Source organism: Bos indicus x Bos taurus, chromosome 2 (genome assembly GCF_003369695.1).
Source record: "Bos indicus x Bos taurus breed Angus x Brahman F1 hybrid chromosome 2, Bos_hybrid_MaternalHap_v2.0, whole genome shotgun sequence".
Classification (NCBI taxonomy): domain Eukaryota; kingdom Metazoa; phylum Chordata; class Mammalia; order Artiodactyla; family Bovidae; genus Bos; species Bos indicus x Bos taurus.
The window spans coordinates 26,564,474-26,583,374 of record NC_040077.1 but is presented as its reverse complement, the minus strand read 5'-3'; the positions used below and the strand labels follow the sequence as shown (position 1 = coordinate 26,583,374).

General features: G+C 37.7%; 1 protein-coding gene across 1 annotated transcript; it reads left to right on the top strand.

The window, feature by feature from the left end:
- The first annotated feature begins 11 nt into the window (after positions 1-11).
- On the top strand, positions 12-17,173 carry KLHL41 (kelch like family member 41). Its single transcript, XM_027558306.1, has 6 exons — positions 12-1,209; positions 4,650-4,807; positions 4,931-5,038; positions 7,919-8,104; positions 10,603-10,749; positions 15,994-17,173. The coding sequence occupies exons 1-6, from the start codon at positions 100-102 to the stop codon at positions 16,103-16,105; spliced, it is 1,821 nt and encodes a 606-aa protein (XP_027414107.1). The 5' UTR covers positions 12-99; the 3' UTR covers positions 16,106-17,173.
- The last annotated feature ends 1,728 nt before the right edge of the window (positions 17,174-18,901 follow it).

The window sequence follows — 18,901 nt, the reverse complement described above, 5'->3', positions numbered from 1 at the left end:
CTGGGCAGAGCACACTGATCTGCCTTTTTACTGCTAGACCTGTGTGCTGTGAGGAGCTAAGGCCTTAGTGTCCCCTTCCTTACCCAGGTTGCTCACAAAATGGATTCCCAGCGGGAACTCGCAGAGGAACTGCGGCTTTACCAATCCACCCTTCTTCAGGATGGTCTAAAAGATCTCCTGGATGAGAAAAAATTCATCGATTGCACCCTAAAAGCAGGTGACAAAAGTCTTCCTTGCCACAGATTGATTTTGTCAGCTTGTAGTCCTTACTTCCGTGAGTATTTTTTATCTGAAATTGATGAGGCGAAAAAAAAGGAGGTAGTACTAGATAATGTGGATCCTGCTGTACTGGATTTAATCATTAAGTACCTATACTCTGCCAGTATTGATCTCAACGATGGAAACGTGCAAGATATTTTTGCATTGGCCAGCCGCTTTCAGATCCCCTCCGTGTTCACTGTCTGCGTTTCTTATCTTCAGAAAAGACTTGCTCCTGGTAACTGTCTAGCTATTCTAAGATTAGGACTTCTTCTTGACTGCCCGAGACTTGCCATCTCTGCCCGTGAATTTGTGTCTGATCGCTTTGTACAGATTTGTAAGGAAGAGGACTTCATGCAACTGTCTCCGCAGGAGCTGATCTCAGTCATTTCCAATGACAGCCTAAATGTAGAAAAGGAAGAAGCAGTATTTGAGGCAGTGATGAAATGGGTGCGAACAGACAAAGAAAATAGGGTTAAAAACCTTAGCGAAGTGTTTGATTGTATTCGTTTTCGCCTTATGACAGAAAAATATTTTAAAGATCATGTTGAAAAAGATGATATAATTAAAAGCAACCCAGAACTCCAGAAAAAAATCAAAGTTCTCAAAGATGCCTTTGCAGGCAAACTCCCAGAACCTAGCAAAAACACAGAGAAGGCTGGGGCTGGTGAGGTGAACGGTGATGTTGGTGATGAAGATTTGCTTCCTGGTTACCTGAATGATATTCCCAGGCATGGAATGTTTGTCAAGGACCTCATCCTCTTGGTTAATGACACAGCTGCTGTGGCTTACGATCCCACGGAAAATGAATGCTACCTTACTGCGCTGGCTGAGCAGATCCCCAGAAATCATTCCAGCATCGTTACCCAACAAAATCAGGTGTATGTGGTAGGAGGGCTGTATGTGGATGAAGAAAATAAAGATCAGCCCCTACAGTCCTACTTCTTCCAGGTAAGAAAGGCTGTCCTTACATATGCAGAGACGTAGAGGAAAGGATGTTAGTCACCATCTAGTTAGCTGATTGTGAACTACTTAGGCTGCTTGTACTGTATTCATCAATACTTGACGTCCTATGCCAGTCCCTTGCATTTTCATTAGAGTACTGACAAATATCTAGATCAGTTAACTGCTTGTTAATATTTAATAAACATTTTCATGAAGAATGAGGTTCTAATTCATGTACAAGTGATGGCTCATGATTTTCTTTATGCTCTTTTACCTAAAATGTCATGTTCATAGTTGATAGTTGTGACTGTAATCCTTTAAAGTCCAGTATTTTAGTAAAAACAAAATTTAATCTTGTATCCTCTTTCTGAAAAACAATTTTTTTCCAAAAATCAAAGTACTCTACACTTTACAAAAAGTTCTAATTGATCAGATTTTCTACCTTTTTCCAAGTTTGCTTGATTTGAAATTCTCAGAGGTAGCATTTCATCTCTTATTTATGGTTTACTGCCTAAAATACAATTTTATTGAAAGTGAAAAGAACTTGTATAAGTATTTTACATGCTTTGGATTGCCTTTGAGGAAATACTATCTATACAAACGTCACTAGTTTGAATCGATTAATTGTATTTAGAAATTTTTATTTGTGGTAAGTGATCAAATTTCTTTGGATCAGAGTTGTACTTAGACATTATTGCAACTTAATCTTTTATGAAACCATAGAAGTTTCCAAGAAGAGAGATCCTGCTAAACAAACTCTCTGTAGTTTGAAAGGACTTAGTTTCATGTTACCAACACATTATACTTTACCAGTTTATGAAGGAATCAGTGACTTTATCTTTAATACCAATACCAGTACTTTGTAGCTTACAGATAGTTCAAAAGGGTTTGTTTAGGTCATGGCTACTCATGGCCTGTCGTTTATGGGCCTTGAATTCGAAAGGGCAAAGATAAGTAAGTATAGAATGTCACACCACAGTCACTGAGTGATTTCAAATTGTGTGACATACCGCGCATTTATAAAACACACTCTTTAACCAGCTTCTACTAATCTCAAAAAAATGTAATAATACATGTCAATCATGCTTCTTAATTTTCCAAATTCTATTAAAGGATGTTAACTATGAAATATAAAAATAACAGTAGAAGCTGTAATAAGTATTTGAATGTGGGCCAGAAAACTTCCTAAAGGCTAGTTTTAAATTCAGATAAATTTCAGAAAGGGTAAATTCAATTGAAAAGACAATAATATATTTAGGAAGTAAAAATGACATCAAAATACAAATAACCTGGAAATCAGATCCAAAGAATACTTCTAGCCTTATCTTTAGTCCCTTCTATCCTATCGCTACCCTTGCTTTTATTGACATCACCTCACATTTCTGGTTCTGGAAGCATGCTTGATTTTCCTTATAGCTACAAAAACAGTTACTCAAAGTTAAAAAGGTCAACTCCCTATCATTTGCTATGCCTTGCTCCTTCAAAAGGCACAAATAGTGAGACAAGGATAAAATAGTGAGCCAGGATAAAAACACCTGTGAAAGAGGATTATGACTCACAAGAAAGTGTGTGAGAATTTCAGGTTTTGTATTTTCTGCGTTGTCATCTCTGTTTAAAATGTATTAAGTCAGGATTCATATGACCTTTGATTGTATACTAGAATTGGATTATGATAATTTTTTTTACTTAGATAAGAGAGGGTTTTTTCCCATAGAATTAACAGTTTCATCAAATCTTTGAACAGCGCCACATCTTAAGTATTCTGAGTTCAAACTCTAATTTTAGGGATGAGAAAACTGAAGCCAGAGAGGTTAAATGGCTTGACAGCTCATCTGTAAAAACAGCTGGCAGGCAGTCTGCTGTAGGAAGCGCCCTATCGGGGGTAGTATGGGAAGGTAGACGGCACTGGGCAGTGTGGGCAGTAAACCCTCTGATTTGGGATTATGATGGCTGCTGCTCCCATTTAAAAAAAGAAAAAAGAAAACCTATGAATTTATATAGTTTGCATCAAGTATCACTTAAAAGCTCTGTGAGCCTGAGCAAATTGTTTAACCTTTCTGTGCCTGTTTTCTCATCTCTAAATCAGAGCTAACAAACGAGAGGACTAAATTAGATTACCTGTATAAAGCACCTGGCATGAAGCCTGTCACAGAGTAAGCGTTCCTTTGTTGTTGTTTAGTCAGTCATGTCCGATTCCTTTGTGGCCCCGTGAACTGTAGCCCACCAGGCTCCTCTGTCCATGGGATTTCTCAGGCAAGAATACTGGAGTGGGTTGCCATTTCCTTCTCCAAGGGATCTTCCTGACCAGGAATTGAACCCGCATCTCCTACATTGGCAGATGGATTCTTTGCCAGTGAGCCACCAGGGAATCCCCAAAAGTTGATAATTGTCATTATTTTTGCTTCTATACTACCTACTGGTTTCTTGATAAAGGACTTTTTAAAAAAAATGAATGCATTAGTGATCACCATCTGGATATACCACAGACTTGAATATCTGCATCTGTTCTTGGTAACCAGTTATTCTGTTGTTTTTTTTTTCTTTTTTCCTTTTTTCTTATGCTACATAGAAATAGCACTAGAGAGAACAACAAATCTCTGACTGCACTCCCTCAGAAAGGAGCTTTCTTATGTCTTGGTGTCCTAAAATGCAAAGTGGAAAATCTTAAAATTACCAATAGTTAGTCCTAAAGCTGATGCCAGCCATATTAGAATCAATCACATATCCCAGAGCGTGGGCTCTTGGAGGCTGTCTTAGGCTCCCAGAATTGGCAATAGCAAAAACAAGCAGAATTCCTTTCTAATTTAAATTAGAAAGAGAGAAAGAGTGCGAGGGAAGGAAAAGAATATTTTAAATGACTCCCACCAAAACCTGGGAGGTTATAGGCTGTAACACCTGCCTGTATCTAAAGTAATAAAGTGAAGCATGGAGAACTTAAAAATGTTTAAGGAAAGAAAAAAAGATAATATCTAATGTCCCAGTTGTCTGAACTGAGCGACAGGTCCAGCTGTCCTGGGCGCCAGCTTGGGGCATGTTAAATAAGCTTGCGGGGGCCACTCACACACTACGACCCTCCCTACGGCGGCAATCTATTTCCCCAATGTCCTCGAAGTATTGATTCCTTGTTCAAACCTGAACAAGGTAATGTGGGAAGAAAGTTTGACAAGAAATCTCACAGTTCTAACTAATCTCTGACGACTATTTTATTCTCGCTTTCCTTTTCCCAAGTTCTCCAGGTTTGAGTATTTTTAGCTATTTTGGTAGGCTGTGTGGATTTTCTCATTTTTCCTGGTAATTCAAAGGTAAAATATGATCCTTTCTGAGTTATAGTTTTAAACTTATGAGATCTTCTACTATCTCAATCAATTCTAAACAACAAAGTATAGCATATTTTTTGGTACACCTATAACAAGCTTCACAATTCCTCCTATATTTTTTTCTTTCAGCTTGATAATGTAGCATCTGAGTGGGTTGGACTCCCACCTCTGCCTTCAGCTAGGTGTCTCTTCGGTCTGGGAGAGATAGATGACAAAATCTACGTAGTTGCAGGCAAAGACCTTCAAACAGAGGCTTCTCTGGATACAGTATTATGCTATGATCCTGCGTAAGTTGGCATGATATTTTCATTTCCTAAGCATTCAGGTATATGAGTGTCTATAACAAAATCATAGTTTTAGAACCTGAAGTTTACTGAAAGCATATAAATCCTATCATCTTCTGATTTTAGGGCAGCCAAATGGAATGAAGTTAAAAAGCTTCCTATCAAAGTCTATGGCCATAGTGTGATTTCACATAAGGGGATGATATATTGTCTTGGAGGAAAGACAGATGATAAGTAAGTATCCTAAAATCTTATGGTTTATATCCAGGTGATTTTTTATTACAAGGGTTCCTTTCTGTTTATACTGGAATGATACTTGGTTCTCCCCTATAACATTTTTGAAATAAAATTTAAAAATAAATTTTGAAATGTTATTGGAGGATATTAATAATGACTTATGAAGGAAAACTGTATAAAATTATTAAACTGCTGAAGTCAGTTTGTATATGCCCAATATATTGCTAGGAATGAGCATAATAGCTCCATCATAAGCATTCTTACAATGGAAAAGCAGCGTTTAGGAGCATAATCAAGTCTTTTATTTGGCTAATTTAAAATTATATTTTACTACATTAAAACCAGTGGACTTTTCATGGATTTAGCTGTAAGTACTGATAGATAAAAATTAAGCATATATCTTTAATATAGCATTTAAAATATAGCTACTAAAACAATAGTGTATAAAAAAATCATGGATTTTGTACTTTACATTCATAAGAGAGAATTTAGATAGTTGAGTTTGAAACTGAAAAACATTTGACTGAAAAGCAGGCAGCTCTTTCCTCAGCAATGTTTCACATATTTATTCCTGGACAGATGATATTCAAAATATTTAACAACTGGTCACAAACAGACACTGATCAAACAAAAGAAATATACCTGGAATACTCAGTAGCACCCAGTCTTTTAGGAGAAAAAGAGGATGAAGCTTCATATAACTTGATTTTTAGGTACTTCTCAAGGGATAGGTAATTAGGAAAGAGATTTTATGGAAGAAGTGAGTTCAGAGTGTTCCAGAAGCCTGTTAAGCCAGTAGCCTGTTTGGTAAAATGATGATTTTCGATTTCAATAATGATAACAAATTTCCTGCCCCTGAAAACGCCACCTAATTTGGCTTGTATCACTTGCTTAGGTTAAGAGTTGTCCAGTCCTGGAAAGGAAGCCAGAATTAAAGAATTTAAGAACTATTCTCTATGTCTGTTTTTCCTGTGCTGCCCTGCAAATAAATTCATCAGTACCATCTTTCTAGATTCCATATATATGCATCAGAATATGATATTTATATTTCTCTTTCTGACTTACTTCACTCTGTATAATAGGTTCTAGGTTTTGCAGGGCAGCAATGGATAAACAGAAGACATAAAGAACAGACCTGTGGACACAGGGCAGGGCGGCGGGGGTGGGGGGGGTGTTGGGCGGAGGGGAGGAGGAAGAGCATGAGATGTATGGAGAGAGTAACATGGAAACTTACATTACCATATGTAAAATAGATAGTCAACAAGAATTTGCTGTATGACTCAGGGAACTCAAACAGGGGTTCTGTGACAATCTAGAAGGGTGGGATGGGGAGGGAGATGGGAAGGAGGTCTAGGAGGAAGGGGACATAGGTGTACCTATGGCTGATTCTTGTTGGTATTTGACAGAAAACAACAAAATTCAGTAAAGCAGTTATCCTTTAATTAAAAAATAAATAAAGTGGCAAAAAAGAAAGAATTTAAGGACAAAGCAGGAAAGGAGAGTAAAATATGGAAATGTGCTAGAATTAAAGAACTCTATATTCTGGAGTTAAAAATTAATGGTTATTATTCAATTAAAATGACATATATTATAGAATATGTGATTTTAAAAAGCAGTGAGCTTTTATATAATCTATATTCAATGATAACATATTCTGAAATCTTGATATCCTCCTTAATGCCAGATATTCCCATTAAATAAACATTTAAAGGAAGGCCATATTATAAACACACTCAGTGCTAAATCTTATTTGGGGCATTTTTCCTCAGTAAATGGAATGGAAAATCTGTGTTGAGCAGTGTTTTGACTTTGGAAACATAGTGACCCTGCCAAATAATTTAAATTGTTTCCTTCAAGTAGTATTAGTAACTAGGAAATTGATATGTCAGTAAGAAGCATATGGTCTTGTCAGTAAGAATATATTCATCTTGAGAATATGATTAACTAAGACAACATTGCTTGACAAATGCCAGAGTCAAGAACTTTGAAATGAGTCATTATCTAAAAGCAAGCACTGAATTATACTAGTTTTTGCCACTGAATTTGAAGAACATGATCTTGGATCATGTTCTTATGGAGTTTTAAGATAATACTCATAGTCATGTATTACAGGAAATGTTTCTACTCCAGAAATCTGATCTTTTATAAAACTAGTGAAAAAAAAAGTTGAGGTTTTGTTTTGTTGCTTTTTGGCTTAACCAGATATATCCAGTTAATTGTTATTTGAAATTCAAACTCCCATCAGTAAATTATGGAATCATAAGAATCTCAGAAAGATAATTCAGATGAGTCCAGGTTTTTCTGGTAGCATTTAGCATGTAAAATTGTTCTCATTACTCATCAGCTCAGATGACTAGTTGTCCAATCTTTAGTCCCAGATTTCTTAAAATGCATTGGTATATTAGTGATAGACTAAAATGTAATGAATCGTCAAATTATAGTTACATTGAAAATAGGTACATTCACACCTAAGTATTTTTTAAGTTAACTGATTCATTCTTAGGATATTCAGATAACGAAATGAATAAACATTTTTGTAACAGAGGCACAATAAAGAATTTATGAATTTTGTTAACTCTATTCATGTTTTCCATTTAACTTAGTAGCAGATAGGATTAAAATCTGCTTCCTGGGCCTCTAGACAATTGCCAAAAGTAAAGAATGCTACCTTCCAGTAGTATAATTGTTATAAAATAGTTTTGGTTCTCATATTTATTATTGTCCTTTGCTCGGTGACATATGTTCAGATTAAGAATTTTTCTGATCCTCATTATATCTCATATTTCAAATGAGAACTGTGGCTAAGTGATTAGTCAAGTTGTTTCTTTCAGAAAAGGAAAATTCTTAAAGGACCATTTTGTTGTGTTTTGTTTACAGAAAATGTACAAACAGAGTGTTTATCTACAACCCCAAAAAAGGAGATTGGAAAGATCTGGCTCCAATGAAAATCCCTCGTTCCATGTTTGGAGTGGCAGTCCATAAAGGCAAAATTGTGATTGCTGGAGGTGTCACTGAAGACGGTCTTTCAGCTTCAGTTGAAGCTTTTGACCTCAACACCAATAAGTAAGCTGTTATCTCTTACTATGGAATATGAATCACTGTATGCTTCAATTTCTAATTTGGACAAGGGGAGAGGAGGGCAGGGAGGCAAGGACTGAAGAGGAAGTGTCTTTCTCTGTTTCTTTCGGTGTTATAGGTATGAAACACCCACCATTTCAATGCATTATGTGTGTCTGTAATTTGGAATACATGACCCTCAAGTTAATGTTGGAGTAATCAGTTTGCCCTCACTTGTTAATTTTGTGAATTTAGCCTTGCAAAGGTAATACTTCTGAATAATTATATACACAATAGTGGATATACATCTCTCTATAAGGTTATTTGATTTGAAATGTGTAGTTTCTTTAAATATTAAAAGACCTCCACTTAGTTTGTGATATTTGTAAAGGATGAATGCTTCAGATGTTTGATTCTTTTGTGTTCTTTATAATTTTCTTTTTTTTTTTCACTTTTAAGATTGTATTGGCTTAAAGTTAATGTGAAGATATAGGACAGATATTCTTTATATAGAATTAGTCCTTTTCAAGTTTTTGAGCTCATATATCTAGATGAGTATATAGTTTTTATGTTCCTAGTTTAGCAATAAAGAAAAAATTAGAACACTATTATTACTTTTTTAAGGAACCAAGTATGCCTGATTACAAAATAGACTTTTAGTTCAGTTCAGTTCATTTCAGTTCAGTCACTCAGTCATGTCTGACTCTTTGTGACAATATGGACTGCAGCATGCCAGGCCTCCCCATCCATCACCAACTCCCAGTCTACTCAACCTCATGTCCATTGAGTCGGTGATGCCATCCAACCACCTCATCCTCTGTCGTCCCCTTCTCCCCACACCTTCAATCTTTCCCAGCATCAGGGTCTTTTCAAAAGTCAGCTCTTCATACCAGGTGGCCAAAGTATTGGAGTTTCAGCGTCATCATCAGTCCTTCCAGTGAATACTCAGGACTGATCTCCTTTAGGATGGACTGGTTGGATCTCCTTGCAGTCCAAGGGACTCTCAAGAGTCTTTGCCTACACCACAGTTCAAAATAGACTTTAGTTAATCTGAAAATTACAAGGAAGTTTTATGGAAATGGATTTTTATGATCATTAAAAATCATGTTTTTAATGCAGCAACACACAAAACTGTAAATACTCTATATTATTAGTTTTGTACATATGTATGCTGCTGCTGCTAAGTCACTTCAGTCGTGTCCAACTCTGTGTGACCCCATAGACGGCAGCCCACCAGGCTCCTCTGTCCCTGGATTCTTCAGGCAAGAACACTGGAGTGGATTCCTATTTCCTTCTCCTATGCATGAAAGTGAAAAGTGAAAGTGAAGTCGCTCAGTCGTGTCTAACCCTTAGTGACCCCAAGGACTGCAGACTACCAGGCTCCTCCGTCCATGGGATTTTCCAGACAAGAGTACTGGAGTGGGGTGCCATTGTCTTCTCCAGTACATATGTATAGATGGATATTTTTAAATTTATTTGCATTTTTAAATGACAAATATAGCAAAGTTTTGCTTATGATTATATTTGAAGGATAGGATCATGGGTGATAGTTGTTTTCTTCTATAACTTGTTTCTCCAGATTTTCTACAATGTACGTATATTATTTTTTATAGTTAAACAGATGATATATTTAGAGAAAAACTATGAGGTCCACTTGTAATGCCAGAGTACTGGAAGAGAGCTACCAAAATGACTAACTCATTCTAGACTCTTGATACTTCCAACTAATTTGATTGATTTTTATCTTCAGTGGTCCTATTTCATACAGCCATTAACATTAAAAAGTTCCCATATATCCTTTATTTAAAAGGATGAAGGATAAATTATTAAAAAGAAAATTTCCAACCCTAGTTTGTTAACTGTCCTCATATGTGCTCAGTCGTGTCCAACTCTTTGTGACCCCATGGACTGTAGCTCACCATGCTCCTCTGTCCATTGAATTTTCCAGGGAAGAATACTGCAACGGGTTGCCATTTCCTCCTCCAAGGGACTCTTCCTGACCCAGGGACAGAACTTATGTCTCTTGTGTCTCCTGCGTTGGCAGGCGGATTCTTTACCACTAGTGTAACTTGGGGAGCCCGAAACTATCATTTTCACATGCTTTATTAAAAAGGGCTGGAGATTTCTTGAGACACTACAGAGCGCAAAGATTTTTAAAATTTGTATTAGCATTCAAATGAAACCCAACACAGTAGGGCCAAGGAACCCTAGAATTGCCCCCCACTACTCCACTGTTTATGGCACACAGTTTGATAACCACTGCTAAAGGTGCTAACTGATGAAGGTGAAGTATTTTTGGATTGATACATTGACGGCCTTAAAATCTCATCTGGTTTGATCTTTCAAATAAAGGGATATTTAGATACTTTCCAGTAGCAAATTTAATCTTCTAATTTTGGGTGCCTATGCTCCTCAAAATTTTTCATTATTTTTTATAGTTATTCAGTAAATACATTTGGCATTTTTTTAAGTTTTACATTAACTGTATCTTCAATGATTCCCAGGTGGGAAGTAATGACTGAATTTCCCCAAGAAAGAAGTTCCATCAGTTTGGTCAGCTTGGCTGGATCCCTGTATGCTATCGGTGGTTTTGCCATGATTCAGCTGGAATCTAAAGAATTTGCACCCACTGAAGTCAATGACATATGGAAGTAAGTTTTCTTCACTCCAATTTTCCAAACTAAATATTAAGTCAAGTAAGACAAAACAGTTTTGAAGTACATAGGAAGCCAGACTTTCCCAAAATGTACACTACCTTTTTGGTGGTAAACACTCTTTGAATCTATTGAACTTTTTCACATTGCCACTTACTTAATCAAGTACTGCTTCTAATTAGCTGTGAGCTTGGGAAAGAACTTACTGGGGCCTATATCTTAATCAGTAATTAAGAGTTGAACAACTCATCATTTACGCTCCCTTCCAGTTTTAAAAGTGTAATGAATGCTCTAAGCATCCTGTAGAGTAAAGGCTTCCAAACCACTTACCTTCCTCCCACAGGGTACTTTATTTCCTAAGAGAACAGGGTTCTGAAGAAACATTTAACCTCTTGAGTTTTCCATGATTCATTAATTCTATTTTGAATCTAATTTTAAAATGTTTCCAATTTTCAGAGTGTTCAGTTATAAAAGCTTTTTAAAAGAGAAGTGAAAAGTACCAATCCACTTGACCTCTAAGATAGGTGCTGGGCAGGTCTCCCAAGTATGACACTTACAGTCGTTACCCAATTGAACTATTTTACAGTTAAACTTAAAATAAATGTATTTATAAAGAAGGGGTGTGTGTATTTTACCATAGTTTCTAATGCAGTGAATAGCATATAGAGACTAGTGTATCCAGAGGTCTTAGGAGCAGAAGTGTAACTTGTATCATAATAGAGAGTCACATGGTAACACAGTTGAGGCAGGGCATACAGTATGTAGATGTCTGGTCACTGTCAGGTCCCCGCCATGTGTGGTCTTCAGCCTAGGTATAATGCTTGTTGATCTAAGTTTATAGGAGGTAGATCTCAGTTGCCTGAGGTGAGCATGAGTTCATGACATATTTTGTGGTTGTTCAGTCTCTAAGTCGCATCCAACTCTTTGTGACTCCATGGACTGCAGCACTCCAGGCTTCCCTGTCCACCACTATCTTCCAGAGTTTGCTCAAATTCATGTCCATTGAGTTGGTTATTCTAACTAACCATCTCATCCTCTGCCATCCTTTTCTCCTCCTCCCGTTTCCTAATCGAAGCCAGGCTTTCAAACTTATCATATGCAAAGTCCAGGTGATTTACATCATCTTCTGGCCAGGAGGCCTGTTAACATTTTAAGAAACTTATTTTTCTCTAAAGGTGATTATTCTAAAGTCAGGCGCCAGCCTCCAAAAAGCATTGGACAAAGCTGCATTCCTATAGGGCAAAAGTGAGGTGGGCTCAATCAAGAAAAGAATTAACTCAAGGGTCCAAGGTTACAAACATTGAGGTTACTACTTACATTTCTATACACCCATTATATCAACCAATACACTGCCAAGGACACAGTAGGTAAGGAGTATGGAGACTTAGCAGCAAACACTGGCCCAATAAGTGAAAAACCCTTCACCAATACAATTTCTAATCAATCTTTTAACTACTCAAAGGAATCTGTGTTTAGACAGTTTAGAACATCTCCCGCCTCTCACAGTTGGGAGGCTCTGAACGATCACATGTGGCCGGAAAAACCTATTCAGGCAGGCTAGAGGATTTCCAAAGGAGTTTGTAGGTTGAAACACTGTCACACCCAGGAATTATTAACTGGAGCTGTAAGCTAACTCTTTTTTCAGAGAGAGAGGTAGTGGGGGACAGCCCCCCGTAAAGTCAGAGGTGTAGGTGAAAGCACAAAGCAGAAAGTAGGCAGACTCTGGTTCTGGGGGTAGATGCTTGAGAATTTCCACGGGGACTCCTGGGGCTCGATCCCGCTTTTGAATATGCCGAGCCTCCTTCCTCATGACCTTTGTCATGGGTGGAGCTCCTCACGCTGGCTCCCGGCAGTGATAGAATTCCAGTTGAGCTATTCCAGATCCTGAAAGATGATGCTGTGGAAAGTGCTGCACTCAATATGCAATATGCACTCAGTATGCAATATGCCGGCTCCTGGCAGTTTCCCAACATCAGGGTCTTTTCAAATGAATCATCTCTTCGCATCAGGTGGTCAAAGTATTGGAGCTTCAGCTTCAGCATCAGTCCTTCCAAAGAATATTCAGGGTTGATTTCCTTTAGGGTTGACTGGTTTGATCACCTTGCAGTCCAAGGGACTCTCAAGAGTCTTCTCCAACACCACAGTTCGAAAGCATCAATTTTTTGGCACTGAGCCTTCTTTATGACCCAACTCTCATGTCCATACATGACTACTGGAAAAACCATAGCTTTGGCTATACTCATCCAGAAACTGCCAAATTTATGCTTTAGATTTGCTTGCAGATTTAAATTTATAAGTACAGCTTTGGAGGAGTGATCAACGGAGGCATACCACTGAGCCTAAGAGAGAAAAATGGATAATATTTGTTCTATACCTGAACTAGTACATGCCTTATTCCCAGCTGGTGAACTGGAAGGCTCAAAGGCTGGCAGCTTAACCAAACAATTATTTTGTACATCAGACATCATTTCCCTATGTTATTGTAACAGTAACTAGCTGTGTAGAAGGCAAGAGAAAGTGGCTATAAAAGGAAGTTAACTATTATCACTTTCCCTTCAAAAAAGAGGGAAGAAGATAAAGAAACTGGAGATCCCCAGGGAGGAAAGACTCAGCAAAAGGGTGAGATGGGTAAACACTGGAAGCGGCAGGAAAAAAGGATGAAATAATCAGATCAGATCAGATCAGTCGCTCAGTCATGTCCAACTCTTTGCGACCCCATGAATCACAGCACGCCAGGCCTCCCTGTACAGCACCATCTCCCAGAGTTCACTCAAACTCACGTCCATCGAGTCAGTGATGCCATCCAGCCATCTCATCCTCTGTCGTCCCCTTCTCCTCCTGCCCCCAATCCCTCCCAGCATCAGAGTCTTTTCCAAAGAGTATTGCCACCTCTTCGCATGAGGTGGCCAAAGTACTGGAGTTTCAGCTTTAGCATCATTCCTTCCAAAGAAATCCCAGGGCTGATCTCCTTCAGAATGGACTGGTTGGATCTCCTGGCAGTCCAAGGGACTCTCAAGAGTCTTCTCCAACACCACACTTCAAAAGCATCAATTCTTTGGCGCTCAGCCTTCTTCACAGTCCAACTCTCACATCCATACATGATCACAGGAAAAACCATAGCCTTGACTAGACGAACCTTTGTTGGCAAAGTAATGTCTCTGCTTTTGAATATGCTCTCTAGGTTGGTCATAACTTTCCTTCCAAGGAGTAAGCGTCTTTTAATTTCATGGCTGCAGTCACCATCCGCAGTGATTTTGGAGCCCAGAAAAATAAAGTCTGACACTGTTTCCACTCTTTCCCCATCTATTTCCCATGAAGTGGTGGGACCGGATGCCATGATCTTCGTTTTCTGAATGTTGAGCTTTAAGCCAACTTTTTCACTCTCCACTTTCACTTTCATCAAGAGGCCTTTGAGTTCCTCTTCACTTTCTGCCATAAGGGTGGTGTCATCTGCATGTCTGAGGTTATTGATATTTCTCCTGGCAGTCTTGATTCCAGTTTGTGTTTCTTCCAGTCCAGCGTTTCTCATGATGTACTCTGCATATAAGTTAAATAAACAGGGTGACAATATACAGCCTTGACAAACTCCTTTTCCTACTTGGAACCAGTCTGTTGTTCCATGTCCAGTTCTAACTGTTGCTTCCTGACCTGCATACAAATTTCTCAAGAGGCAGATCAGGTGGTCTGGTATTCCCATCTCTTTCAGAATTTTCCAGTTTATTGTGATCCACACAGTCAAAGGCTTTGGCGTAGTCAATGAAGCAGAAATAGATGTTTTTCTGGAACTGTCTTGCTTTTTCTATGATCCAGCGGATGTTGGCAATTTGATCTCTGGTTCCTCTGCCTTTTCTAAAACCAGCTTGAACATCAGGAAGTTCACGGTTCACATATTGCTGAAGCCTGGCTTGGAGAATTTTGAGCATTACTTTACTAGCGTGTGAGATGAGTGCAATTGTGCGGTAGTTTGAGCATTCTTTGGCATTGCCTTTCTTTGGGATTGGAATGAAAACTGACATTTTCCAGTCCTGTGGTCACTGCTGAGTTTTCCAAATTTGCTGGCATATTGAGTGCAGCACTTTCACAGCATCATCTTTCAGGATTTGGAATAGCTCAACTGGAATTCCATCACCTCCACTAGCTTTGTTCGTAGTGATGCTTTCTAAGGCCCACTTGACTTCACATTCCAGGATGTCTGGCTCTAGGTCAGTGATCACACCATCGTGATGAAATAATGGAAGGCTGGAAAGGTTAGGGTTTTTGAAAAACAGGGATAATAATTCTTGCTTGGAAAACAAGAATAGGCAGTGATTCTCAACTCTAACATAGGCATCAGCTAATTTTTAAATTATTTTGAATCTCATTCACTCATCATAGAATGATTTGGGGGTATTTCCTATGTGCCAAGCAAGTATTGATAGCTTCTGGAGAAGGGAAGATACTAAAGTGAATAAAATACATGTAACTTTGAGCTTGTTGAGGACATAAATATAAAAACATTAAAATAGGATGATAATTGTTACCATCAATGGATACCATACAAAGAACACCGTGAGAAATGAAAGACAAACCAAACTCTGCTTCAGGAAGGCGAGAAAGGCTTCAGAGAGAAGGCAGTGTTGTGGAATTTCTCATGCAGAGATGGCATTTCAGGCACCAGGAAAGGAAAAGCACACAGGTCTCAAAGGGACTCAAGCTGTCTGTGTCTTCATGAATATTCAGAGAGGGTGACCAGTTCTTACCTAAGGTCAAGTGAAAGTCTAAGAGCAGCACTCACACAGGACAGAAAAGGGGAAGAACAATGGTTTCTTAGAGTGACCCCTAGTGTCCAGTGCCACGCATCACACTGGTGTATGGGTACGGCTGAAATCAGAATCAAGGTGACTTAATTGTTTCTGCTCTTCCCAGTTCTTACCCTTTGCTGACCTTGATTCATGGGGACCAGCCATCTTTAGCAGTCCAAAGGTGAAGGATTAATTGCTTTTACTCATCATCACTGGACAGTCTTTGATTCCCAGAGAAGGTTTAACTGCCTAAGCATCCAGATTAAATACCATGGCAATAATCTGGGTATATGCTCAGAGAATGCACATTTTTGGAGGAATTCAAGTGTTAGTCTGTGAGTCAGGTGCATCCTCCTCTGGGTAAGATCAGATAGGGTTTTCTCAGAGAAATATTTAATACCAGGAGATCTATAGAACTGTCTACTTTAAAACAACTTATTACGTTCTTTTTCTCCATCAGGTATGAAGACGATAAAAAAGAATGGGCTGGGATGCTGAAGGAAATACGTTATGCTTCAGGAGCTAGTTGCCTAGCAACACGGTTAAATCTCTTCAAACTGTCTAAGCTATAAATAAGAAGGTGAAAAACATAATAGATAGGGAGGTGGTCTGTTTGGATAATAGGGCCTTAATTTATTGTTTTTAAAAAGCCTATACAGAGATTCCATGTAGAAATTACTGTGTTATTGTCCAAGAGATTAGCAGTGGGCATCAAAACCTCAAAGTTATTGAATCTTCAATGTAACAATCAGAGCTTAAAAAAATAATAAATATTAAATTGAACAGATTATTTCTCTTGTTAATCTGTCTCAATCAATTATAAAGGAGCTTCCTAAATTTGAGTTTATTAATCCTTTCATTTGCATTGTTAAAGTGCCTTTACACTCCTTTTTCTATTACAAATGAAACTGGAGAATGAAATATGTACATTTACATTAAAAAAAATTTTTTTAATAGCAAAAACCTTTCTTCATGCTTCAAGATATAATAAGAACCCTGTGCAATATATTAAAGATTATATGCTGTGAGAAAACTTTGGAAATGGAATAAATGGATTTCATTTGAATTTTAAATTTAAAACCAGTAAATCACAGTCTTCAAGTCCTTAACTGTAGTATCTGTAGTAGAAGGGTTGGGAGGCAATCTTAGGAAAAGGATTGATTCCTTAACTGCTGGGGCAGAATTTGGGGCCAGCAGGTCATATGGAGAAAGGTGTGTATTCATTGCTTTGAGTTTTATCTATACTTTAAAGAGCTACCTATTTGCAAATTTCTGATAGAAAGAAGGATGACTATTATTCTATTTTCTGGGATGTAAAACCCTACATTCAAGTTGTTTGTTCTTAGCATACACAGTAAGATGACATCTCAGTCTGTCCCAAACCATTACATTCTACTGTCTGCAAGTCATGAACTAATCATCGCTTATGGGTCTCATGTGCTTTCACAGACATGTTTGACTTCTAGCCTTACATGTGTTATTTTCTGAGAGGTCTGACTTGGAACTGACTTGGAGTATTCCATTACTTGTTAAGCAACTGCATAAAAATATGAATGTTCATATTCATAAAATACAGCTATAGCTTTATTTTCTGCATCATAAATATGGAAACATTCAATAAAATTCAGTCTTACTATGGATCTCTGAAGTATAATCTTGAGTACTTTTCTATATTGAACTGCACCCTGAGTATACAATCAGCAAATCCCAAAGGTGGGAAATTACAGGTTATTTAGCAGATAAATTGTTAAGAAGGAGAGATGCTAATAGATTAAGACAGACTTAGAAGCAGGGGTAGGAGAGACTTCCCTGGCAGTCCAGTGGTTAGGACTCTGCACTTCCAATGCAGGAGTCTGGGGTTTGATCCATGGTTGAGGATCTTCCTGAATGCTACATGGTGTGGTCAAAAAAATTAAAATGCAAAAAAAGAATGTTTTTAAAGATTAGGTAGAGAAAAATAAGGTAGGGGTGGGGAATTATGATGTCTAGAGATGCAAACTTGGGTGACAGAATTATTAAGGGGAAGTCTTTACTATAAGAACATGATGGTGCTGATAGAATTACTAAGGGAAGTCTTTACTATAAGAACATGACTGGTGCTGATAGAATTACTAAGGGAAGTCTTTAAGAACATGACTGGTGCTGATAGAATTACTAAGGGAAGTCTTTACTATAAGAACATGATGGTGCTGATAGAATTACTAAGGGAAGTCTTTACTATAAGAACATGAAAAGTCTTTACTATAAGAACATGACTGGTGCTGATAGAATTACTAAGGGGAAGTCTACTATAAAAGCATGATAGTGGTTACTTTGTGGGGGAGAGTGCTGATCTATGTAGACATGAGATTAAGTTGTAAAAACAATGCTTTGGGATGATGTTCTAGAATAAATAACTGTTCTAGAATTAGGTAGTGGTGTTGGCATAATCTTCTGAGTACACTAAAAACTGACTATATACTTTAAAAAGTTGGATTTTATGGAATATATATCTCAATCAAAAAAAAAGGGACACTTTTATTTATAACAACCAAAGTTATTTAGATAGAAAAATCATCAAACAGAAATATAAGGACATAAAACCATTTGCATCAGGCAGCCTAGGGAAAGGGAAGTAAGAGATGTACACGAAAAGTCAGATTATGTGTAACAGTAAGTAAAAGGTACCTTAAGGGTCATTTAATCAAGATTTCCATGTATGAATATATTAATTATACAAAAACTGGGTTTTAATTTATATCCAAAGGAAACCACTTATAACCCTCATCAGCTTAATCATTTAATTCTAAAAGTTGGACAGTAAGATATTTCAACCTACTTGGGGGTTTAGTTCCTGTAATCATTTGCTTGGGAAATAAGACACACTCATGAATGTGGATAACAAGCACTTAGAACAGGATTTCAGCAAACACAAATGAACATCATGAGGAAATTCAAAATGAGGGAGATGGGTTACAAGGAGACATTTTTCATTTGCTTCCAATTCTGATTCTGTTTTTCAAAGAAGGTCCTGTGAAGTTCACATTTTGGAGCTCAAATCATGCACAGTAATTGGATATTTTAAACAAGTACTTCAACTAAGCCTAAATTAAATATCAATGGACCAAAACACGCGCAGGTCACATGTTCTAAAGCTATGCTTAAGATTCAAGGCACTCTGGCTAACAACTTGTTTTGGGACAGAATGAATTTAGAGGGTCACAGAGTTGAAAGATGAAGTTTCAGATGGCCAATGACTTGCACCCCCACCAAGTAGCCTGTGGGTAGTTACAATATGGCTTTCTGCTAAGCACACATATTTGGAATAAGGGTTAGGGAGTTTATCACACAGTAGGCTCTTAGTAACTGTGTTATGAAATAAATATAAA